The sequence below is a fragment of the Bos grunniens genome, chromosome 11 (assembly GCF_055505025.1).
Source record: "Bos grunniens cultivar Pamir isolate PY7600 chromosome 11, Bosgru_T2T1.0, whole genome shotgun sequence".
Taxonomy (NCBI): domain Eukaryota; kingdom Metazoa; phylum Chordata; class Mammalia; order Artiodactyla; family Bovidae; genus Bos; species Bos grunniens.
The window spans coordinates 91,347,327-91,374,568 of record NC_141175.1 but is presented as its reverse complement, the minus strand read 5'-3'; the positions used below and the strand labels follow the sequence as shown (position 1 = coordinate 91,374,568).

The 27,242-nt window shown below is 37.8% G+C and overlaps 1 protein-coding gene across 1 annotated transcript; it reads right to left on the bottom strand.

The window, feature by feature from the left end:
• Nucleotides 1-251: 251 nt before the first annotated feature.
• TSLIG3A (tRNA splicing ligase complex subunit 3A) lies at nucleotides 252-16,104 on the bottom strand. Its single transcript, XM_086327476.1, has 8 exons — nucleotides 15,977-16,104; nucleotides 12,556-12,704; nucleotides 10,295-10,429; nucleotides 6,606-6,790; nucleotides 5,496-5,576; nucleotides 4,844-4,960; nucleotides 2,140-2,307; nucleotides 252-2,049 (listed from the first exon to the last, which is right to left on the bottom strand). Exons 1-8 carry the CDS (start codon nucleotides 16,027-16,029, stop codon nucleotides 1,384-1,386), a joined length of 1,554 nt encoding a protein of 517 aa, XP_086183602.1. The 5' UTR covers nucleotides 16,030-16,104; the 3' UTR covers nucleotides 252-1,383.
• Between the last annotated feature and the right edge of the window lie 11,138 nt (nucleotides 16,105-27,242).

Here is a 27,242-nt window from a genome sequence, read left to right as displayed (position 1 = left end):
GGTTTTATCTTTTACCACAAACTATATGTTCCAAGGAAACACTTTAGAATCTTTGGGGAACAAAGGCCTTAGTTCATAAGCTTGAAGCAAGCGTCCAGAATCAGTTCAGTTCAGTTGCTCAGTCGTGTCCAATTCTTCGCGACTCCATCGACTGCAGCATGCCATGCTTCCTGTCCATCACCAACTCCTGGAGCTTGCTCAAACTCATCAGTTTAAAAAAAGTGTCTAAAATAAAACTCAAACCAAAGAGAGAACATACAGATACTTTATTGCTCACCTTTCACACAAAGCACACCTCCAGCCGTTTTCTTTCACAGCTTGACAATATTTACGTGTACAAAAACCCAGCAAGAAGCGTCATGTAGATTTCAGTAAAGGTGAGTGTCAAACATCAACTCAGCCAGGCTTTTGTTTTCTGCAGCAATAATAAAGGGCCTCCTGCTCTAAGCAAAAGTCTGTCCTCTTACTCGGTAGTGCATTTCTTTCATTACAAAAAGTCTCCTGCCCAAAGCAAACCAACTTGTATCTGCTGAGCCAGTGGTATTAACTCGTGCATAAAACAAATTTCAGTTTGCTGTTTCTTCTAGCAGATTTCAAGTAAAAATAAAGTTGAAAGAGGAACTTGTTTTGAATGGATGCAGGTCAGTTTGAATTGCTAAACTTAACTAAATGACTACAGGTACTATAGGTTCACAACTTAGTCTGCTTTTATAATCTTTATGGATTTTGGCCGTGTTCAAGGTTTTCAGAGTTGAGCATATGGTACAGTATTCTGTCAAAAGGATAAGGCTACTTAATGTGCTATCTGCAGAAGAGCTCATTTAATAGGAACTGACCTTAAAGTTCTATCATGAAGCTAATGTTGCATAACCTCTCTGAAGAAAAAGCCAATCAGGGCAGAACTGTGCTTGGAAAATAGGCATTAGAATACTTTAAGGAAAACACATATAAATGGATTGTTAATATGAGGAAGGTTTCCTAGTTGTAAATCTAAAAAAATCTAGAAGAATTCTCATTTTTCAAAACTGCATATTGAAAACATGAAAACTACTTGTTCAAGTAATTTCCTCAGAAAAATACACATGTTCTGACTGTGGAATTAGTCTACTGGTCAGTTAAAGGCAGTTTTAATTACCTTTTAAGAAATTCTTCATACAAAGGAGAGATATTGTATGTGTTTCTCAAATAAACGGCATTATGTAAGTCCATTAAAAAAAAACCAAAGGAACAGTATTGTATGAAGACCTACAAATGCTTATGCCAAGCAGGAATCTGCCTGTCACCGGTGGTCTCACATTAATTCAAAATCAATGCTGAATTCAGGATTCTGAAACTAAGTTTCTATTACTTGAGCTCTAGCAAAATGTAAGGTTCTATGTAGCCTCAACTAGTATAATGTCTTCCCTGTCCAAATCCAGAATGATTATACTGATAACCTCCATGCTGGAAGTGCTGTTCAAATTGCCCCCCTTGATGATAATTCTGGCTCCCTCTTCCTCCCCAACCTCCTCCTTGGCCAGCGCGTCCGCCTCGGCCTCCACGACCCCCTCTCCCTCCACGACCCCCGCCTCGATCGCCGTGATGCCCACCATCTTGGTATCTATTGTCCTGCTGATATCCACCACCCTGGTACCCACTTCCTGTGTATGTAGTTGTCTGGAAGCCACCATAACCACCGCCCTGATAGCCACCACTGTGGCCACCGTGATAGCCGCTGGGCTGGAAACCCGAATCTCGATAACCGCCATCTTGGTAGCCGCCCCCTCCCCCGCTCCCTCCGTCTGTCCAGCCTCCTTGGTGCTTATTTCCTCTTCCTCCCCCGCGGCCACCGTGGTCGTAGCCGCCGCGTCCACCTCTGCCTCCTGTTTGCTGTTCATGACCTCCTCGTCCTCCGTATGAGGAATGTTCATAGCCCCCTCTCCCGCCTCCTCGTCCTCCTGCTGGTTGCTGGGGGCCATCTTGCCTCTTCTGCCACGGTGGCATCTCTGGGGGTGGAGGTTCGATTTCATTGGGCCTACCTCCTCTGTCAGGAACTCTGCCCATCAACACCTATGGGATACGAAAGATATTTTAAATTTTAAATTACTTTATTTTAAAAACATAAATAAATGAGTTAGAAAGAAAAGGTAGTCTTGTCACCTTATTGATGGCACAGGCAGTCTTTTCTCTTATAGAGCCACTGCTCGTCCTTAAGATCTTTGACAAGTCTTGTCTTGCAGCCAAAAGGTGGGCAACAGAAATAGTACTTTTAGGAGATAAGACTGAGCGTTTTGGCTGGTAAACCTTCGCCAGTTTTTCTGTTTGACTCTGAAAGAAAGTGTTCAAAGACAAATGTTGGTTTTCAACGTGACACAGAAACTGATACTAAACAAGTTAAAGATTTTCGAAATGTTTGATGATAGTATTTACTAGGCTCCAAATGAGAGAAAAAGTTACATACTCACCACTGCTCCTATCTAGTGATGAACTATCTTAGAGTATAGCTGTCGGACCTGCTGATACAACAAGGAATGATAAAGGGGACAGAAGGGGTATGGAGATAAAGGGGCTTCCCTTTAAGACTGTGGAACAAAAAGGTTTCCCATGCCATTGGTCTCAAATGCCTTCACTTTATCTGTATCTTATATTTAAATAGATAAAATGAAGGCATTTCTATTATAAATAAGAAAAAGAGAGTCTACTTTATAACCATTTAGTAGAAGTACGTTTAATGTATTTGTAACATAAGATCACAAAAGATCAATGAACGAAGAATATAAAGAGCAAGTTTACACAAGATAAAATAAAGTTCCAATAAATACAAAACATGTTTTCCAGACAGATCAATAAATGCAAATTAAAGTAACCTAAATGCGGGGAAACGACAACAAATTCTTACCTATTAAATTTTGCGAGCAACAGCTACAGCTACAATACACAGGAAAATAGCACAAGAACAAAACGTAATTGCTCAGTCTGTTAGTGATGTGCAGGTACTCAAACATTGATGGTAAAAGTTTAAATTATATTATGTGAAAAGGTGTAAAAAAAGATGCTTACTATGATTATATATGTAAAGAAGATAATGCTAAAATGAAACAGCTATCGTGGTAAAGACAGTGGGATGACAAAGGACTTTCTTTTTTTAAATTTTCTTTAATAATTAAAAGGCTAAAGAGATTAGCTTGTCTGGGAAACGTTTCCTGAATGTCTTATGTTTCATTTCCTTGTGGTCACTATTGTACCTACAGTAAGGGCTCAATCAATCTTTAGGTGAATAGAAACAAGTTTGAGAAAATAGTTTCATATAAGCTTCAAATAAAACTGATTTTATAATGTATTTCAAAGTGAGATATAAATACACAAATTTCATTACATGAAACAAAAGTTCAAAGAGTAAACAGAAGCTCAGACATCCTGCATCAGAACCCCAGAAGTAGAGTCCGCTAATGGCAGTGTTAAGCCCAGAGCTGCAGTGTTAATACCTTGGGTCCATGCACATCCATCAATCACTGCATGCTTTTCTAGCTCAAAGTTGCAGGTTTTTGTTGTTGAAGTACAGTATTATGCCAAGAGTGAAATGATTGTTATCATCAAAGATATTTTAAGAAAGGACTGCTATCTCCTCAACAACAGGCCCCAAAAAGAACAATTTATTCCCTGTGTTACTACTGACTCACTGTGAGATCTCAGGCAAAACCTTCCATTCACTTGGGTCTCCACTTGTTTTTAGTTGCAAAATGAGGGGAGTTAAGACTGATCTCTAAGACCCTTTTCCAACACTAAGATATTGTAATTCAGTAAATATCTACCCCGTCAATTTAGCAGCTAAATAGGACTATACTATGGTTTAAAGATTTTAGGTGAAACTAACATTTATTGTATTAGGAAGATAATGGGAGAACTAAATAAAAACCTTTTCTCAGTCAATTAAAGTTCAGAAAAAATCTACTTTTAAAAATGAATCCACCATTAAGGGAACTTCTAACATTTTGGATCAATCTCCACATAAATTCAAGAATTAGTTCTATTTCAGGGTTCTAAGAAGGTCAGATTAACCAATTGTGCCAATTAATTACCACTTACTGATAAAATACTAGATAATTTAATAAATATCGGTTGGAATGACCAAGACCTTTACCTGGATTATCTTATTTAAGCTGTAAGAAAATGAAGTTTTACTGGATTCTCCAATTCTCTATAAATGGGTCACAATATCTGGTCTTCCAAAATCAGTATTTTAAATTTAATTAATTTATTTAATTAGCAAGTTAAACTGTTAGCTTAAAGTACAATAAACAAGTAATTTAAAATTTTATTATTTTTAGTAATTTTTAGCTACTCTACTTTTCTCTTATAAATGGATACTTCCAGTAGGGTTTACAACATATAGCTTTGCTGAAAAATATTAAAAAATTGAAAAATAAATGTTTTCACTATTGCTGAATGGCTCCTCAGTAATTCCCTAAAGAAAAACCCCTACGTGTATCTCCTACGTATTTCTCTTACAGTCTGCACTATGTCTAAGCTGTGTTGCTGCTGCTGCTAAGTCACTTCAGTCGTGTCCGACTCTGTGCGACCCCATAGACAGCAGCCCACCAGGCTCCTCTGTCCATGGGATTCTCCAGGCAAGAACACTGGAGTGGGTTGCCATTTCCTTCTCCAATGCATGAAAGTGAAGTCGCTCAGTCGTGTTCGACTCACAGCGACCCTATGGACTGCAGCCTACCAGGCTCCTCTGTCCATAGGATTTTCCAGGCAAGAGTACTGGAGTGGGGTGCCATTGCCTTCTCTAAGCTGTGTTAAGTATGTTTAAAGATCATGTCCAGAAATACTCTGCTCTTTTCAGTGATTTAATGTGTACCTTAGCTCTGTCAGACCAGCCAAAAGACTGGACGGTGACGTCCAAACGTTTTATTAGCAGCTTTCTCCGAACTTCATATTCATTGGCCACAGCTTGGTTAATTGCTTCTATCTTTTCCTGAAACAAAATTAAAAAGACCAGTTAGAATTTAAATCTGCTTGACCCCCTATTCCAAAAGGGGAGAAACTGCTTCATTCACAACTGAATGCCCAGCATCAGCACAAAACGATTTAGGTTATATACTAAACAGAATAATAAGTTATAATAAACTAATGAAATGACAGGCATAATAATGTCATCTCAAAATAGAACAAAGAATATGTAAGTACAAAATTCTCATTTAGTTTTCCTATAACACACTGTGTGGAGCTCAGCCCAGTGAAGCTTCTGGCTTGAAGGCAACCCATTTGGCAATTAGAAACATGCATCATACTGAACTTCAATTTAATCAGCTGTGTGAAATTTTTTACAAATTATGAAAGAAGTACTTCTAACGTTACATAAAATTATTTTGGATAAATCTTAAGACTTACAAAAATGATTCTAAGGATGTCCACCATATTAGAGAATATAACTTCAAAGCACAAACATAAATATCCTGAGATAGGTAGATGGCTCCTTACAAAGTTTACTCAGGATGCTCACTACTCACCCAGTGGGCCGGTCCCATTGGCTTCTTCAATAAAGGCTTTCCCACATGATTAGGTGGAACTTTTGCTAATGTTTCCTTTAACTGACACAAAAACATAAATGAATGAATAAACAAATCTAAAAGTAAAACACATCCTCCTCATCTTCCCAACTCCCATCATATCCTGCCATCAAAAGAAGATTCCTGACAGAGGCAAAGGTGGAGGATGTTTTGAAATGTACAAGACCCACACGATAAAGACACTCACTTGACCCACTCCTCAGGTGTCTATGAAAGTATGAGTCCTTCACTGCACCTGGAACAGTGCCTGACAACAGTGGGCACTCAATATGAATTTGCTGAATGAATGAATGAACACACAGAAAAATATGGACTATGGATACACTGCTGCTCCCCCGTAGAGTTCAGCCAAATTTGTGCATCATGGTGTCCATTTACCCCACAAGGCAAATACACCAATTCTTAAGAGTCCAGCAGATATGCATATAGAGAATAACTCTGCTATAATAATTATCATTCTCTTCTGTTCATTAATTTTTTAATTGAAATTGCTTGTTCCTAATCAATTATATAAAGACTCTTAACTGTTGAAAATATGTGGTATAAAAACAATTCTGACTTATTTTCATGTACTAGATTATATTAGCAGTTAACATAACTAATTTGTCAAATGAAACATGTAAGACTTAAAGTGACTGGATTAAAATCCCAAAACATTTACATTGTTTTCTGTCCAGTCAATGGGGAGAATGGTGGTAAAATTTAATGATAAAGACCTTAAAATTAATTGTATCGAAGTTCAATGATAAAATAAGTTTTAAATGGACTTAAGTCCTAATTTTCTTTACATTATTTCTAGTTTATTTCAGTTTATAAATCAAGGTGCAAAGGTTCCTTTTTGAAAAAGAAACATGCTAATATGTTTAAAAAAATAGTAAAATACCAATTTTTCTTGACGGTATCTAGGATTTAAAATGCAAAACTCATTTAGTAACAATCACTTAAAAATATGTACATTAGGTTCCCATTAAGAGAAATTAACTTGCTTCATTTCAAACAACTGTAGGACTATGCCTTTAATACACTACAATCTGGTACTAAAGGTCTTACTTTTTTTTCAATCCCGCTGAAGAATTGGAACATAGTTATATTGGCTGGAGGTTTGGACATTCCTAGAGCAATACATATGCCTTTCAACTCTTGAAAGACCTCACTACCGCCTCCTTCTTGAGCTTTTTTTGGAAGAGTATTCACACAGAGCATTCTGGCAGCTTCTAGTTCTGAGATGAGGTATGCTGAAGTAAACAAAATAAGATTTCAAAATGAGATACAGCTACAATTAATAGTCATAAGTCTGGAGTCACAACTCTATAGACCTAATGATATGTAATAAAGCTGCAAGAATGGATAAAAACAAGAAAGAAAAACCATTTTTTACCTGAAAATTATGTAACATATAAACTGGTTCTGTAATTCAGTATTTAACCAATATATGTTTAAAGCCTGATTTAAAAGCAAACAATTCTTTTTGGAAACCGAAAGATCAAGGTAGATCACATCTTAAAATCTGATTCTTGTATTTCACTATTAAGGAACCTCCAGAACATGGGTTGGCATCTGTTAACAAATTGGCAAAGATGGCAGGTGGCTAATTTTCAGCAAGTTAAAAAAGTTATATATATACATATATCTATATTTTACTTCTCACAACTGATACACACCAGTGATATAACTATCTTGCCCTCTTACCTTCCAACACTCAAGTAGTCTGTTTAAGACTGGAGTGAAAGAGTATTTTTAAGTAGTCAAAGCTTCACTTACAAGAGAAGGGGGAAGGTACTAAATTTACAAACACCTTTTTTATGCATGGTCTCCAGTAGCCTAATGTAACCTTCTGGAGGTCACACAATACCTTCTTTCATCTATATTCTTCTTAACATTCCCTTTCCTCCTACATTCCTCATTCTCACCCCCTCCCCTGGGGGAAAAGAAAAAACCCCAAACTTTCTAATCATTTCTGGGCGGAGTCCTTTCATATCAGTATCATTTCCTTGTTTGTTGACTTCAGCCAGGTATAATGAGGGCTGCAATCTGCTTCAGGTAAATCAGTTGAAGGTAAAAATATTCAATCTTATTCCTTATGTTTAATAATCATTTGGATCGTAGGATTTCAGGTTATGTGACAAAGTGAGAACCTTCTGACAATATTAGGAAGAGAGCTGGAAAAAGACATTTTCTGGGCTCTTAAGCCCTACAGTAAGTATAAAAGAATGATCAGCTTGAATATCTCATTTCCTACACCCAAGGTGTAATGTGAGAAGTACAGGGGTCATAATTTTAGCAGACCATTTCTGAAAAGCTGCCAAATCCTATTCTAGAATAAACAACTAAGTTTCTGGAAAGGTCATCCTAAATGGGTTTGATAGAATCTTAACATGTTCTGTATAGCAAACTGCATGAGTTAAAAGATCAAAACAGTAAAACCCCACTGCCATGAAAATAATCAACTGTTTTTGTAAATAAGGTTTTACTGCAACGTTGCCACACTCTAAAATTCATTTACATGTCATCTATGGCCACTTACATGCTGCAACAGTGGAGTTAAGTAGTTGCCAGAGACCTTATGGCCCACAAAGCAGAAAATATATACTATGTGGCCCTTTAAGAAAAAGTTTGCCAACCCTTGCTCTAGAAAATCATATATATTATTTAATAAATTGGTCTCTAAATTTGGGACAACATAGCTCAGGCATTCACAAAATTAGTTTACCAACACAATTATCATCAAAAAGCATTAACTGTAACTGGTGGGTTCATAATATCAGAAAAGGCACGAAAGATATAAAACACAACAAAAAAAGATTATCTCTACTGACAATCTAATTAGAAATAAAGAATATATGCATACAAAGATACCAGACTTATTATACCTAAGGGAAATATTAATATCCTGACAACCACAAAGGCCAATGAACAGCCACAACAGTTCTTAACCTGACACATGAGAGTTTTTCAGCCACTATAGACTATTAGAGAATACACTATTCTGTTTTACTAATAATTCTAACGAGGTTTAGGACACAATGTATTAAAAGATTCATTCAATAAGGTAGGGTGCTGCAAGAAGCAAGTAAAATTATAGCACTGAGATGTGACAACTGATACTTGGAAAGATGAGAAATATTTATACAGACTGAAAAGAGAATGAGTACATGTACATAAATGCGTACTAGCATGAGAGAGGATACAAACCGGGGAATATTCAGAAAGAGGAAAGAGCAGAAGCAAAGATAAAGAGAAGGAAGGGAGCAGTGTGTATGTATGTATGAAGAATTCCAAAAGCAGAGTAAGCTTTAGTTGATTTAGTCATTTAGTTGAGGAGCAAACAGTTGTATATTCTTGAAGAGCTTTTGAGGTAACAGCACATTAAAATATAATGATGACCCTGAGTCCAAAATAATAATGTTCAGAACAGTCTGCTTAAGAAACAGGAAAGAGTTAAAGGCATTTTTATAAAACATTTATATTCCAAGTGGTTTTTTATAAGTATCAGGAACAGAAAGACCGAACTCTGAGCTCTCTGGAAGAATTAGCTAATTCAGGGTCCTTACTGAGCTTTCCACACAGCTGTTGTCTTCCTATGTAAGATAACATATTCTAAGTGCCAAATATCAGGTATTGGTAAGGATAAGCAGTGCTACAAAGGAAGATTCAGTGAGTATACTGTGGCTGAGCCAGTTATTGAAATTATACAATTTGAAGGATAATGAATGCATGTATAAGAACTACATGCCAGCAATATCAGTATCTGAAGCAATATCTAACAATATGCACCCATCCACCACCCCTATACCCACCTAGTAACAATCATTTGACAAAGGGGACGTTAAAGTGATTTTAGAATACCTTAGTTCCTAAATATAATGGCTATGAACATACGCTTTTTAAAAAACTAAACATTCAAAATTGGAGTTGAATCATTTTTCAGAAGCCAAAGTTAAGTTGTAAAGACAAACATTTGAAAGATGCTCTGAACTGTGTTTGTCATAATAAGAACTATAATATTCACTTAACCAAAGCTTAATCTAAATGTGTCTCAGAATGCTACAAAAATTCTGAGTTTAAGATGACTGGTGGTTATTTATTGGAGAGTTTACATAAGGCAATAAACTTTGTGAGTCTACTTACTGTTTCTCAGGGTGAAAAGAAAAATAGTAGTTAGTATATTAAAAAAAATAACATAGAAGGAAATAACTTTTCATAAAAATTTACTTCCCAACTGATCAGTAAGTACAGGAACAATCCAAATAGTATTCTAGAAATGCTTACATTGTAATTTGACATCTTTACAAACAAAATCAAAATCCACAAATAATTACCCAGCCACAAAGAAATAACAACACAAAATACTTTAAATAATTACATTTTCCATTTACTGTGCCTAGAATGGTTACTGTCCACAAATTAAAAAAAAAAAAAATCTTCATTATTTCCATAGTATCTTCCTAGTTGATTTTAGTGTGCTTCTGGTCTAGAACACTGATGTTTGGATGATGCCACACCTGGATAACCCTCTAGCACTACTTTTGGTCATGTTAGGTGAAGAACAGCAGGCTGAGCACCACACTGCACTTAAACTGTAAGAGTAGCGATTACAAAAGGACACTGCTACCAGTGCATGAACCCACCATTAGCTTCTTGGTTAGAAATTTTAAACAAAGTTTTCTTTCAACTGTTTTATTAGTCATGGAAAACATAAACAGAAAATAATAGCTACATTCTAGTAGCCATGAACTTACTGAGCAAAAGGAGGCAGTTCTTCTGAATGAGAAGGCGCTTGGTCACATCCCCAGATGTCAGTGAAAGATATGGACAGTTCATCTCCCCTAGGAGCCCACTCACCTCAAGCTGGAATTCTTCAGCTTCACTTGGGCCTTTTAAGAATGAAAATAATCTTATTTAACAAAAATTACTGTTTTCCCCATTGGCATAGTAATTATCTATAAATTGAAAATTTTAATAGTATTTTCCTAACAAAAGTTCCTTTCTATTCTAATCCATCCTTTCTCACACAACTGCCTATTTGCTTTCTTAAACAGTTTTCATCAGGTTACTACCTTTAATGGATTCCTAAGTTCCACCTCATCCAATCTAATTTTTTCTGTTTGCCTTTAAAGATTCTTCATAGCCTCTCTGCTTGCCCTTTCTGGTATATTGGTAGGAGTAATTCCTATTACTTGTATATAGTAGTTAACTACAACCTCCAGAAATTTTCCTTCTAGCTGTGCCAGGCTGGTCTCCTCACCATCCTGGAAATGGTCAGTCTCATTTCTACCTACATGTCCTAACTTAAGTGACTCCCTGTGATTGATAGGCCCTCTATCCTCTCCTCCTCAATTAAATCCCACATATCCATCAAAATCCAACGGTCTTGCTCCTTGATGAAACCTTCCCCAAAGCCTGCTGCACTCACCGAGTTTCTTTCCCTGTGAACCACAAAGTGAACCATTTAACTACTGTTCCAATCTCCATTTGTTTCCGTTGTGTCTAAAATTCCCATTTGAAGACGGTGAACATGAATTGGATTTCTGTATTCTCATAACATGTCAGATATAGCATTTACTTGGTGAACCAAGAAAAAGCAATGCTCTTCTTCCTTACTGTTTTGATAGTACTCTATCCAGTATTGCAAAGGGGTAAAATTTAACTATATACACTTTGAGAGAGTCACTTGATTTGACTCCATTTTCTTACCTATAAAATGGGAAGAATGCACTACCAGTGTTTTGCAAGCTGTGTTCTGTGAATTCTAGAGTTTCAAAGAACTCTGTTAGAGGCAGCTGGAGAAGAGAGATCTCAAAGCACTCCCTCTCAACTTCAACTAAAACACTATAATTTACCTGTTTTGTATTGACTTCTGTATGTTTTCATCTGAACAGGGCTCCTGGTTATAAACAGTTACCATCTAGTATTAAGTGTTTTCAAAGGCACCCAGTCTCTGAAATGTCAGGGAAACAGGCAATGTAAAGAACACTGGCTCCCAAACCTGACTGCTGGGGGCTGCAGCCTGCCTGCATCCCTTACTGGTTGTGTGACCTCAGGCAAGGGACTTAACCTTTGTGCTTCCTTGTTTGATCTATAACAGGAGGAATAAAAGCAGCCTGGTAGGGTTGCCCTGGGGCTTAAAAGAGTTAACACTTGTAAAGTGCTTAGAATATGGCTAGTGCTCAGTAAGTGTAAGCTGTTGCTACTACTTTTACACTACACTCTCCTTAACAATTACAGTTGAATGCAACTAACTATACACGTTAAATATACTAAATACATAAGAGTAAAGCTCTTCGAAATGGGATTCTGTAGGAGGGGATTATGTGTATAGTTTTCCACAAGGGTGGAGTAGCAAGTGAGCATTTTTCTTTGTTTCCTATTATGGGTTTACCTATGATAGGAGGGAACCAGGTTGTGGAGGGTCAGGTCCCAAGCTTTTGATTCTTTCACAGCATCAAAATTAGTGCTAAAGCAGTAACAAAATTGGCAAATATCAAACAGCTCTCCACACCATAAATCTGATGATGATGGATCTGATTGTGATGCACCTACTGATACATTCCTATGACACAGAAAGTTCCTTAATAAAGTGTTTTTTTCTCCTCATGTATAACAGAATTATAATGTATTTACATGTTATATATACTTCTGGAATTTGGTAGTCCTCAGAGAAAAATACCCCAATTTCTAGTTTTGGCCACCAATTTAAGATCTTATAATTTTTACAAAGAATGAAAAGTTCTTATATACTCTGTCTCCATTTTTTTTGTATCTCAGTAAAAGGGTCTTTTCAATTTCCACAAACAGCTGTATGACTACATTCTGGTTTTCAACTCAGAATCACCTTATCTATAAAAACAATGGAGGGGGGAAAAAGGCATTCTGTTTCCTTATGAATTTTTTTTTTTACATTTATAAAGAATTTGAAATTTCAGCTGTAATACTGATAATGTTCACTCAAAATACAAACTTCATTTTTATATTTGCACCTAAAACTGAAATGTTTACTTACTGTTAGTTGCTTGCACATTTTCCTCTAGTTTACAGAGCACTCTTAATTCAGACACCAACCAAGCACAGAGTTTGGTAAACTCAGGGGAACTGGCTCCAGCAGTGACGGCCTGAGACAGAGCTCCATCTTCTAACAATGGACCCTTGTAACTGGTGAGTAAGAAATTACACTTCAGAAGAACAAAAACCACATCTAATATGTTACAAATGTAATATATTCACATTTTATTTAATTAAGCAATGATTTAATAAAGCTACAATGACCAATCTCTAAACTTGCATATATAAATAAACCATTAAAAAAACAAGCTAATCCCTTCAAAATATGTGAATACTGAATAGACTCACATATACTAGTAAATTATGTCAACCTCTGTACATTTACTCACTGTACAAAAGTTTGCTTTCTCACTTTAATTGAATTAGCATTAAAACTAGATTATAAGTGATAAATTATACTATAGTTTGGGCTTCCCTGGTGCTCAGTGGTAAAGAATCCACTTGCAGTGCAGAAGACACGGGTTTGATCCCTGGGTTGGAAAGATCCCCTGGAGAAGGGCATGGCAAGCTACTCCACTATTCTTGCCTGGAGAAACCCACGGACAGAGGGGCCTGGTGGGCTAAAGTCCATAAGGCTGCAAAGAATCCGACACGACTGAAGCAATTGAACAGGCACACGTGCATGCTATAGTTTACTATTTGAGAAATTAAACTTAGCTTATCTTTTCTAGAAGATATTCCAGAAATTAATTAGAGGTTTTAATGACTGTCTTTAAAAGCAAAAACTTGCCAATTATTATCTCCTTCTATATTTAATGATAGTTAAAATTAGTAAGACGTACTAGTAGCAGAGAAATGCCAAGATTAATTTAATAATTGCTGGCAAGTTGATGTTTGGGTGAACTGGTGCAAATGAATCCCAATCCTTTGTAAGGGATTCAAATATAATTTTAAAAAATTATTAAATGTTTAAATATTCATAAAAGACAATAGTAACAACGAACCTCAATCTAGAAAATAGCTAGAATTAAGTATTTTGTCATTCTCAAAGTCATTTTAAAATATACATTTTTTAGAAGGTTATTTTATCTTTTAAATGTAATATTGATAAATACTTATTAAATATGTTCAAGGTAATTCGATATTTAGAGGTACAGAAATGCCAGAGAAATAACATTCAGTTCTTTTTAAAATATAACTATATGCTTACATATTTAATGGGACAAAAGAAACCTTACACAAAAAAATGAGGTTATATATAGTACAGTTTGGCATCTAGATTTAAAATCAAATTATTAATAGACAGTGAAATAAAAAAAACTGGGCCTAGAAACTTCTCTTCCTGTTACACATTTAAACTTTATTAATTTTTCCCTGCAAGTAATTACTGAATTCCTACTGTGTACCAGGCTAAAAATAAATGATTGTCATTTATTTCTAATTGTTGTTGTTTTTCACTCACTCAGTCATGTCCAACTTTTTGTGACCCATGGAGTACAGCACACCAGGCTTCCCTGTCCTTCACTATCTCCCAGTGTTTGCTCAAACTCATGTCCATGGATGCCATCCAACCATCTCATCCTCCATCACTTACTTCCCCTGCCCTCAATCTTTCACAGCAAATCCTTGAAAAGTACATGTCATTTAATTGAGGCTAAATTTTAATGGCTGAATGCCGCCAAACTAGGCAGTTATATGTTAAAATTTATAGTCAAATTTTCAGAGTATCCCACGGTTTACATTACAACCCATCTCCATGATTTATTTAACTAGAGTTATTATAGTGACAATGACTTTTATACTACCCAAGAGAAGAAAAACATAGTTAACAGAGAATAAAAGAACAATAATGGGAAGAAGAGGCATCGCTTAATTGTTAAGGGACCTCTATCCATGCAGAGTGACTATATTTAAATAAGGTTCACCTCCATCCTCTCTCCTCCTTAAGTGTTCTTCCAGGAAGCTTAGGACTTTGTTTGCTTTTCCAGTTTTCCTTCCCCACTTCCTCTCCTTTTTCTGGTTCTCCTCAGTTCTCTCCACAGCGTTATTTTCACAGTGTGAACTTCTCTTCTACCTCACTCTCTACCCTTAAGTGCTCAGACCAACACTGTCAACAGAAGTGTTCCTCAAAAATGTTTACTGAATGGTTTCATGTCTTACATCTAGCAGTTTAAAGTTTGAGAGATCCACCAAAAAGACACCATTTCACCGAGTGTGACTTTTCCATAGGCTCTCATCAAAGAAATAAGCCACCTAAAGCCTAGAATATTCATGAAAATTCAGAGCAAGTTCCGGGGAAAAGTACAATGACAATTCACGTCGACAAAAAAAAAAAAAGATGATAAGCACTACCATTTCCTTTCCTAAAAATCCGTGCCAGGACAAGTTACTTAAACAGGCAGATGCTGGAAAACCTCATGGTATCCATTCCTAAATAAGAAAGGTTTTCCACAGCAAGGTAAAACCTAGGGGAAGGTTTTGGTAACGTTACTTTATAAATATAGTTACCTAAATCTGTTTTTCTTTTCTTTCTTTCCTTTTTTTTGGGGGGGATACCATATCTTTAAGCAAATATTTAATCATACAGTTTGTTTCTGGAACCACATTTAGCCCAAGAAATTCTAAGTTCTCAAGTTTTAATTGAGCACCCTGAACTGGGTGACCCAGTGAGATAAGAAGCCCTATTTCCAGCTTCTAGATACTAATGAATTACGGTTCGGTAACCGTCATGGGGAGAGACAAAATGCACAACAAATACAGAGACTTGGTGGGTGAAGATGCCCCGAAGGGAAAGGGCTAATGGGGCTCAATGAAGCAGGGTCAGAATCAAGGGAAACTCCCCATGATTCCCAAGAAGGTGGCGACAGGTTAAGTGCACAAGTGAGCTGGCAGGAGGAACGGACACAGCGCACAGACTTGTGGCTGAGGGAAGCCTGGGTGCATGCAGACATGACTGGGCAAAGGAGATTTTTTTTTTTTTTTGAGAGAACTGGGGTGGTGTAGGACTAGGGGCTCAAAACAGGAGCAGAAAGTTTGGAGGACAAATAGGAAAACAGAAGATCAACTTTGGCAACCTCCAGAGTGAGGGGGTAGGGCAGGAGGATAGGGAGCAAGGAAAGGAGCTCAGGGAGGGTGGTGGCGAGAGCCAGAACCCAGACAATGACACGCATGACTGACAAACGCTGCGGGTAACTCGGCTGCAGGGCGCACAGGGCAGGCCTAGGGGCGTCGTAGCTGGAGGACCCCGACCCGACAGGGCAGGCAGTGGACGTAGCATTGGGGTCCCGGAGCTACAAGGAGGCGACAGCCAGGAGCCACGGGATGCGGCGCGGAGAGGCAGGTGTCTCTGACTGAGGCGGAGAAGGAGTTCCTGGGAGGTCTGTAATGTGGGGTTTGGGAGACCGGTGCACTGGCAGTCTTACCCGAGATCTTCCAACGACTCCAAGATGTCAGTCTCCATGAGGTCACACTCCATGCTACTGTGGTATTCAAATTTCCGAGTCGTCAGGCTCCCCTCTTCGCCGGCAACGCGTACACTCGCGCATGCGCTGCTTCTCCGGAACTTCCAAGTCAACAGCTGGCGCCTCAGCCGCTGCACTGCGCATGCCTGGAGCGTGCGCAAGAAACTTGGTTCCGCCTGTCGCCCTGCCCCGGCAGGCTAAAGGATGGCCAGGCGACACCTTTTGCACATGCGTATTGCTGAATAGTGAAGCCAGCGGCCCCAAGAAGGGCAGGAAGTCTGGCTGCGTGGCAGCTGGGCGTGGGGACTTAGGCGAGGCGGGGAGCACGCTAACTTTTTCTAATTGGTGTACGCATGTGCGAGTCATGGGGCGAGGCAGGTGGGGGAGGATCGTCGGGGGTGGGGGTCCCAAAATTTGGGTGAGTGCTGGCTGAGAATGAGTCTCTGGGTCTCAAAGAGTCACCAGAGTGGATGTCTGCAGCCAGCTGGCATTTTGTAGCTTTAGCTGTGGGTCATCGTGCGCTCCGAGAGAGTTCCTTAGCTTAGGGGTAGACGGGCCAAGTGCCGAGAGAATGGAAGAAGACTGGATTTCCTTGTGGCTGCAGTAGTTGTATTTCAGCGTTACGGAGGGGTCGACTTTCCCTTGACACGGATTAAGAAAATTGTTTCATTGCCTCCCTTTGCATTCTTGACTTCTTAAGCCCTTCCCAGACACTAAGCATCTTCTTTTAAAGCGGGGAGGGAGGTAAAAGGAGGTCTTCATTCCATATCAATCTCAAGTAGACTAATATATCTTTAAATCCACGCAGTTTTAAAAGTAAACACATTTTTTGTTGTACTATTATTGACTTGGCAGAATGTGACACGGTTCACAGTTGGTTGTTTCTTGGCATGTACTGGTTGGGTATGTGCTTAGAAATTATTGAAAAACATGAGAAAAATTGTATTCAAAGTGATGATGTATTTGGAAAATTATATTTAACTATAAATTGGCATTCACACTGGTACTAGTAGATTTAATTTTGCAATTCTTAAACGTTTTCGTGTCTGATGGATAAATGCTTCCCACCCTTAACAGTAATTTTTAAAATTCTTTATTTTGCACCATCTGGAGTGGAGGGAAGGAATTAACATTTATTATGTACCCACTGTGTTCTTGACGTAGTATTAATGCAAGCACAGTAAGTCTATATGAGTATTACTCCCATTTTACAGATGAGGATACTAAGGGCTAGGTGAACTTAATGGTCTGTCAAAAATGGTACCACCAATAAGGAACTGGCTTTTGAAATGGAGTTATCTCTAAATCCATAGTTCTTACCTGAGTAGTCCAATAAGGATTTACAAGCAGGATATGAAAGGAGGAATATCTAGCTAGTTGAATAAACAGATTATGTATGATTGTGTATCTTATATGTAATTACCTTAACAATAAAAATGGAATGATTATTCTCATTGGGTTGTTGAAGGTGCTAAAAAAAAAAAGTAATTCTCAGTGCAAAATCAGTTTAAGGGGAAAAAGGTTTCATTCTTGACTCACTTTTCTTCTTTTTATAATTATTATTTTATTTATTTGTTTGTTTGGCTGTAGCCTTCATTGCCATGTGGGCTTGTTTCTCTAGTTTCGGTTATCAGGGGCTACTCTTTAGTAGAGGTATGTGGGCTTCTCATTGCTGTGGCTTCTCGAAGATCACAGGCTCTAGGGTATGCGGGCTCCAGTAGTTGTAGCTCCTGGGCCCCTCAGGGCTTCAGTAGTTGTAGCTCCCAGCACAGGCTCAGTAGTTGTGGTGTAGGGGCTTAGTTGCTTTGCAGCATATGAAGACTTCCTGGATCAGGGATTGAGCCTGTGTCTCCTGCATCGGCAGGCATATTCTTTACCACTGAGCCACCAGGGAAGCCCTTGACTGACTTTTCAGTGTAAGTTGTAACAAATACTATTAGTGAGTGAACAAGTGATGACTCCTCTACATATATTATTTCTCTCTATCTAATGCAAACTGTTAGAGTAAATGAAGGGTAGCCAACATTAAGTTTTTTTTTTTTAATATTACATAAAATAAATCTATAAGGGACTTTACTGCAATACTTTTAAGGGTAAATATTGCTGTAATTTTGGTAGGATCTAACAGGACTCTTTTGCATTTTATTTTGAAAATTTTATATTTGTATTGTAACCTGGATATCTAAGGATGTCATTTGAGCTGAATTACATGAAAAAACTGATCTGGGAGGAGGGAACCCTGGTTTTTGCCTCAGTTCAATTTAAGAGTTTTCTTTAGATTTTTCTAAAGTCCATCAGATTATCTTTAAGAGATAAGTTTTCTGTTTAGAAGGTGTTCAACTAGAAATGATGAATAATCGTAGTTTGAAGTCCAAACTTTCCAACTATCCTTGTAAAGAGTAAATATATTCTATACTTGTGGGGAAAAAAATGTAACAGGGAAAATGGAAATGAAAATTGAATTTAGTTTTCAGAGGAACATCTTTTTATGTCACTACCTTAAAGATGATTATAGGTGAAGTTCTGACTTATGTAGTAGTTAAATTATTTGTGGCTGAGATTTGTAAGAGTTACTTTTAAAATCCATACAAGGGTAGTTTTTATAATGACAAATAAATTGCTACTAATTAGAATATAAGATTTGTCATAGAATAGTTTCTCAAAGCTGGTTAAACAGGCACCTAAAATTAAAATTGTTTCCCCTCAGTTAAAAGAAGTTGAAAAATTACAGCATTTTCCATTTTTGATGAATTTGCCCTTAGAATGACTCTCCAACAGGAGAAAATAAGAAAAACCCTAGATTTGCTTATGTTGCTCATGAAATTAAAGTTTGTATATGGTATTTAATAAATAAAGTCCTTTTCAGAATGCATACTGAAAACAGTACTCCCCTTCCCTAAATATTAGCATGTAGAATTAATCTTGTAGAGTCTCAAATACTCTTATAAGTATGCCTTGGAGAGGTTGCAGGTTTGGTTTCCAACAACAGCAATAAAGTGGATATTACAATAAAGGGAGTCTCATGAATTTTTTGGTTTCCCAGTGCATATAAAAGTTACATTTATACCATACCATAGTCTATTAAGTGTGCACATTATGCCTTTAAAAATGTACATCAGATCAGATCAGTCGCTCAGTCGTGTCCGACGACTCTTTGTGACCCCATGAATCGCAGCATGCCAGGCCTCCCTGTCCATCACCAACTCCCAGAGTTCACCCAGACTCAAGTCCATCGAGTCAGTGATGCCATCCAGCCATCTCATTCTCTGTCGTCCCCTTCTCCTCTTGCTCCCAATCCCTCCCAGCATCAGAGTCTTTTCCAATGAGTCAACTCTTTGCATGAGGTGGCCAAAGTACTGGAGTTTCAGCTTTAGCATCATTCCTTCCAAAGAAATCCCAGGGCTGATCTCCTTCAGAATGGACTGGTTGGATCTCCTGGCAGTCCAAGGGACTCTCAAGAGTCTTCTCCAACACCACAGTTCAAAAGCATCAATTCTTCGGCACTCAGCCTTCTTCACAGTCCAACTCTCACATCCATACATGACCACTGGAAAAACCATAGCCTTGACTAGACGGACCTTTGTTGGCAAAGTCATGTCTCTGCTTTTGAATATGCTATCTAGGTTGGTCATAACTTTCTTTCCAAGGAGTAAGCGTCTTTTAATTTCATGGCTGCAGTCACCATCTGCAGTGATTTTGGAGCCCAGAAAAATAAAGTCTGACACTGTTTCCACTGTTTCCCCATCTATTTCCCATGAAGTGGTGGGACTGGATGCCATGATCTTCGTTTTCTGAATGTTGAGCTTTAAGCCAACTTTTTCACTCTCCTCTTTCACTTTCATCAAGAGGCTTTTTAGTTCCTCTTCACTTTCTGCCATAAGGGTGGTATCATCTGCATATCTGAGGTTATTGATATTTCTCCCGGCAATCTTGATTCCAGCTTGTGTTTCTTCCAGTCCAGCGTTTCTCATGATGTACTCTGCATATAAGTTAAATAAGCAGGGTGACAATATACAGCCTCGACGAACTCCTTTTTCTATTTGGAACCAGTCTGTTGTTCCATGTCCAGTTCTAACTGTTGCTTCCTGACCTGCATACAAATTTCTCAAGAGGCAGATCAGGTGGTCTGGTATTCCCATCTCTTTCAGAATTTTCCACAGTTGATTGTGATCCACACAGTCAAAGGCTTTGGCATAGTCAATAAAGCAGAAATAGATGCTTTTCTGGAACTCTCTTGCTTTTTCCATGATCCAGCAGATGTACATACCTTAATTTAAAAAGATACTTTACTGCTAAAATATGCTAACCATTATTGAGCATTCAGTGAGTCATAACCTTTTTGCTGGTGGCAAGTCCTACCTTGATGTTTATGGCTGTTGACTAATCAGGGTTGTGGTTGCTGAAGTTTGGGGTACATGTGGCAATTTCTTTAAATAAGACAATAAAAAAGTTTGCCATATCAATTAAATCTTTCACAAATGATTTCTCTGTAGCATGCAAAATTGTTTGATAGCATTTTACCCACAGTAAACTTGTTTCAAAACCAAAGCCAATTCTTTCAAGCCCTGTCATTGCTTTATCAACTAAGTTGATGTAATATTCTAAATCCTTTGTTGTCATTTCAGCAATCTTCACAGTTTTTTCCAGGAGTAGATTCCATTTTAAGAAAACACTTTGCTTATCCATAAAGAGCAACTCCTCATCTGTTATAGTTTAATCATGGGATTGCAACAATTCAGTCACATCTTTGGGCTTCACTTCTAATTCTAGTTCTCTTGCTTTTCCCACCACATCTGAAAGTACTTCTGCTGCAGAAGTCTTGAACACCTTGAAGTCATCCATGAGGGTTGAAATCAACTTCTTCCAAACCCTTATGCATGTTGATATTTTGACCTCTTGCCATGAATCACAAATGTTCTTCATGGCATCTAGAAGCGTGAATCCTTTTCAGAAGGTTTTCACTGTACTTTGCCCAGATCCTGCAGAGGAATTGCTAAGTCAACCACAGCCTTACAAAATGTATTTCTTCAACAGTAAGACTTGAAAGTTGAAATTACTCCTTAATCTACGGGCTGCAGCATGGGTGTCATGTTTCCAGATATGAAAACAACATTCATCTTATTGTACATCTCCTTCAGATTTCTTGGGTGACCAAATTCATTTTCAATGAGAAGTAATATTTTGAAAGGAATCTTTTTTTTTTTTTCTGAGCTGTAGACCTTGATAATGGGCTAAAAATATTTAGTAAACCATGTTGTAAACAAACGTACTGACATCCAGGCTTTGTTATTCCTTTGATAGAGCACAGGGAAAGTAGATTTAGTAAAATACTTAAGTGCCCTAAGATTTTTAGAATGATAAATAAGTATTAGCTTCATAAAGTCACCAGCTCCCTTAATCACTAACAAGACAGTCAGCCTGACCTCTGAACTTTTAAAGCCAGGCATTGAATTCTCTCTAGCTGCAACAAAAGTCTTAGATGGCATCTTCTTCCAGTAGAAGACTGTTCCCTCTATACTGAAATCTGTGGCTTTTGCTAGCCACCTTCATAAATTATCTTACCTAGGTCTCCTGGATAACTTGCTGCAGCTTCTACACCAGCATTTGATACTTCACCTTGCACTTTAACATCATGGAGATGACTTTTTTCCTTTAAACTTACGAACCAACCTCAGTTCACTTCAATCTTTCTTATTACCTTCCTCATAGAATTGAAGAAAGTTAGGGCCTTGCTCTGGATCAGGTTTTAATTGAAGGAAATGTGGCTGATTTGACCTACCCAGATCACTAAAACTTTCTCCATATCAACAATAAGGCCGTCTCACTTTGTTATCATTAGTGTGTCACTAAAGTAGCATTTTAATTTCCTTCAAGAACTTTCCCTTTGCATTCACATCTTGGCAAACTGTTTGACACAAATGGCCTAAATTTTGAACTCTTGTGGCTTTAGATGTGCCTTCCTCACTAAGCTTAATCATTTCAAGCTTTTTATTAAAGTGGGAGATACGTGACTCTTTCATTTGAACATTTAGAGACCGCATTATAACACTTAGAGGCCCACATAATAAAGGAAGGATTATCAACAGAAGGATTATTAACTGGCCTAATTTAATTAGTGTTGTGTTTCAGAGAATAGGGAGGCTGGAGGAGGGAGAGAGACAGGGAACAGCTGGTCAGTGGGGACAGTCAGAACACACACAGCATTTACTGTTAGCGATGGCACCCCACTCCAGTACTCTTGCCTGGAAAATCCCATGGATGGAGGAGCCTGGAAGGCTGCAGTCCATGGGATCGCTGAGTCGGACATGACTGAGCGACTTCACTTTAACTTTTCACTTTCATGCATTGGAGAAGGAAATGGCAACCCACTCCAGTGTTCTTGCCTGGAGAATCCCAGGGACGGGGGAGCCTGGTGGGCTGCCGTCTATGGGGTCGCACAGAGTTGGACACGACTGCAGGGACTTAGCAGCAGCATAGTATATGAGCATAGTTTCTAGAGCCTCAAAACAACTAGTAACATCAAAGATCACTGATCACAGATCATCTTAACAAATAATAATGAAAAAATTGTTATCTGCAGGAATTACCAAAGTGTGACATAGAGACACCAAGTGAACAAATGCTGTTGGAAAAATGGGGCTGGTAGACTTGGTCAAGGGGCTTCCCAAGTAGCTCAGTGTGTAAAGAACCTGTCTGCAATGCAGGAAAACCCAGAGATATGGGTTCGATTCCTGGGTTGGGAAGATCCCCTGGAGGAGGGCACAGCAACTCACTCCAGTACTCTTGTCTGGAGAATCCCATGGACAGAGGAGCCTGGCAGGCTACAGTCCATAGGGTTGCCAAGAGTCAGATGCAACTGAAGCAACTGAGCACAGCACAGCACAGACTTACTCGAGGCAGGATTGCCACAAACCTTCAAGCTGTAAAATGGTGAAGTGCAATAAAGTGAAGCACAACAGAATGAAGTAGGCCTGTTCATTAATTAAGAACACTTTTTTTCAAAATCATGCCCCTGGCTATGTTAGTATATTTTCTAAACCCTGGCAATTTTTGAAGAATATTATAGAGTTTGAGAATAATATCTTGCTTATAATTAAACTGAGAAAGATATAGATATACATATAGATATAAATCATATTGATATATATATATGGATGTGTGTGTATATATATATATATATATATAGAGAGAGAGAGAGAGAGAGAGAGAGAGTGCAACAGGTCTTTCCAGAATAAAATCTCCAAACATGATTTTTTTTTTCTTTCCCAACAACTCTTCAGCCTAGCTGCCATGTTTTGCCAACCCATGAATTAGGCACATGGTGAATCAGATAGACACTGGTCTAATTTGGATGTAGTAAGAGTTTATTAGACTCTAGCTCGGTAATGATAAACTAGCATCCATATCAGCCCCATAGTTGTAGGGCATTTTGGCCTGAAAAATAACTTGAAGAATTTTGAGTCATTATTTAAAGTTTGGGGATACTATCTAAAAATTTGGGTTTCTGGGTTTTCTTGAAAACATAAATCAGATGACTTGGCAGCACCAGGCCCTTCATGCCCAACAAGGCAGCAACTGGCTTGGGTTGAAGAGGCTGCCCCTTCTATATGTGACATGAACCTACCTGTTCTTTGTGGGTCCTATCACTCACACAGTATATCATATGCATGTGTATCCAGCAATTTACTTTTTCCCCTGAGGGTTTGAGAAGTTCAGTTTTATTCTTTTACTTCTTAATCATGTCGACCACTTTTCCTACCCTCCCTCTCAGATAGGCCTCTCCTTCTTCCTCTTCCCATTCTAGTATAGGGGAAGAAAATTTTTTCCTCTACCCTCTTAGGTTTATGAATGGGGCCTACAAATTAAACTCACAAGACAGTTAACAGGAGAAAAGACATCCAAATTTTTATTGATATTATTATTAATGCTCATGATGCTTCACAGAAATAAAGTGAAAACTCCAAGAAGATGGTTGGACTTCAGAGTTTATATACCACATTTTAAAAAATTATTTATTTTTAAATTAATTAATTTATTTTAATTGGAGGCTAATTACTTTACAATATTGTAGTGGCTTTCGCCATACATCAACACGAATCAGCCATGGGTATACATGTGTTCCCCATCCTGAACCCCTGAAGGATAATTGCTTTACAGAATTTTGTTGTTTTCTGTCAAACCTCAACATGAATCAGCCATAGGTATACATATATCCCTTCCCTTTTGAACCTCCCTCCCATCTCCCTCCCCATCCCACCCCTCTAGGTTGATACAGAGGCCCTGTTTGAGTTTCCAGAGCCATACAGCAAATTCACATTGGGTATCTACTTTACATATAGTAATGTAAATTTCCATGTTACTCTTTCCATACATCTCACCCTCTCCTCCCCCTCCCCATGTCCATAAGTCTATTCTCTATGTCTGTTTCTCCATTGTTGCCCTGTAAATAAATTCTTCAGTACCATTTTTCTAGATTCCGTATATATGCGTTAGAATATGATATTTATCTTTCTCTTTTTGACTTACTTCACTTTGTATAATAGGTTCTAGGTTCATCCACCTTATTAGAACTGACTCAAATGTGTTCCTTTTTATGGCTGAGTAATATTCCATGGTGTATATATACCCCTACTCCTTTATCCATTTATCTGTTGGTGGACATCTAGGTTGCTTCCATGTTCTAGCTACTGTAAATAGAGCTGCAATGAACAATGGGATACATGTGTCTTTTTCAGTTTTGGTTTCTTCAAGGTATATACCTAGGAGTGGGATTGCTGGGTTATATGGTGGTCTTTTTTTTTTTTTATATGGTGGTCTTATTCCTAGTTTTTTAAAGGAATCTCTGTACCATCTTCCATAGTGGCTATATCAATTTACATTCCTGCCAACAGTGCAAGAGTGTTCCCTTTTCTCCACACCCTCTCCAGCATTTATTGTTTGTAGACTTTTTGATGAGAGCCATTCTGACCTGTGTGAGGTGATATCTCATTGTGTTTTTGATTTGCATTTCTCAAATAATGAGTGATGTTGAGCATCATTTCATGTATTTGTTAGCCATCTGTATGTCTTCTTTGGAGAAATGTCTGTTTAGGTCCATTTCCTACTTTTTGATTGGGCTGGTTTTTTTTTTTTTTTCTGGCATTGAGTTGTATGAGCTGCTTGTATATTTTGGAAATTAGTCCTTTGTCAGTTGTTTCATTTGCTATTATTTTCTCCTGTTCTGAAGATTGTCTTTTCACCTTGCTTATAGTTTCCTTTGCTGTGCAAAAGTTTTTAAGTTTAATCAGGTCCCCCTTGTTTACTTTTGTTTTTATTTCCGTTACTCTAGGAGGTGGGTCATAGAGGATCTTGCTGTGATTTATGTCACAGAGTGTTCTGCCTATGTTTTCCTCTAAGAGTTTTATAGTTTCTGGTCTTACACTTAGGCCTTTAATCCATTTTGAGTTTATCTTTGTGTATGGTGTTAGGAAGTGTTCTAATTTCATTCTTTTATGTGTAGCTGTCCAGTTTTCCCAGCACCACTTACTGAAGAGGCTGTTTTTGCCCCATTGTATATTCTTGCCTCCTTTGTAAAAAATAAGGTACCCATAGGCATATGGGTTTATTTCTGGGCTTTCTATCTTGTTCCATTGGTCTATATTTCTGTTTTTGTGCCAGTAGCATACTGTCTTGATGACTATAGCTTCATAGTATAATCTCAAGTCAGGAAGGTTGATTCCTCCAGTTCTATTCTTCTTTCTCAAGATTGCTTTGGCAATTCAGGGTCTTTTGTGTTTCCATATGAATTATGAAATTTATTGTTCTAGTTCTGTGAAAAATGTCACTCGTAATTTGATAGGGATCACACTGAATCTGTAGATTGCATTTGGTAGTATAGTCATTCTCACAATATTGATCCTTCCTACCCAGGAACATGGAATATCTCTCCATCTGTTTATGTTGTCTTCTGATTTCTTTCATTAGTGTCTTATAATTTTCTGTGTACAGTTCTTTTGTCTCCTTAGGTAAGTTTATTCCTAGATATTGAATTCTTTTTGTTGCAGTGGTGAATGGGATTGATGAAATGCAAGTGATTTATGTGTATTGATTTTGTATACTGCAACTTTGCTAAATTCACTGATTAGCTCTAGTAATTATGTACAGTATCATGTCATCTGCCAACAACGAGAGCTTTACTTCTTCTTTTCCAATCTGGATTCCTTTGATTTCTTTTTCTTCTCTGATTGCTGTAGCTAGGACTTCCAGAACTGTGTTGAATAATAGTGGTGAAAGTGGACACCCTTGTCTTGTTCCTGATCTTAGGAGGAATGCTTTCAGGTTTTCATCATTGAGAATAATGTTTGTTGTAGGCTTATCATATATGGCCTTTACTATGTTGAGGTAGGTTCCTTCTATGTCCATTTTTTGAAGACTTTTAATCATAAATGGGTGCTAAATTTTGTCAAAGGCCTTTTCTGCATCTATTGAGATGATCATATGGATTTTTCCTTTCAATTTGTTAATATGGTGTATCACATTGATTGATTTGCATATGTTGAAGAATCCTTGCATCCCTGGAATAAACCCAACTTGATCATGCTGTATGAGCTTTTTGATGTGTTGCTGAATTCTGTTTGCTAAAGTTTTGTTGAGGATTTTTGCATCTATGTTTCATCAGTGATATTGACCTGTAGTTTTCTTTTTTTGGTGTTGTCTTTGTCTAGTTTTGGTATCAGGGTGATGGTGGCCTTGTAGAATGAGTTTGGAAGTTTGGAAGTGTTCCTTCCTCTGCAATTTTTTGAAAGAGTTTTAGAATGATAGGCATTAGCTCTTCTCTAAATGTTTGATAGAATTCTCCTGTGAAGCCATCTGGTCCTTGGCTTTTGTATTTTGGGAGATTTTTGATCACAGCTTCAATTTCAGTGCTTGTAATTGGGTTGTTCATAATTTCTATTTCTTCCTGGTTCAGTCTTGGAAGATTGAACTTTTCTGAGAATCTGTCCATTTCTTCCAGGTATATATCACATTTCTTTTCTTAATATCTAAGGCAAATATTTTTGAATTTTTATTTATTTATTTATTTTTGGCTGTGCTGGGTCTTCATTGCTTTGCAGGCTTTTCTCTGGTTTCAGCAAGCAGTGGTTACTCTCTAGTTGTGATGCGAGAGTTTCACATTGTGGTGGCTTTTCTTGTGCAGAGCTTGGGCTCTAGGGCACACAGGCTTCAGTAGTTGTGGCTCATGGGCTCA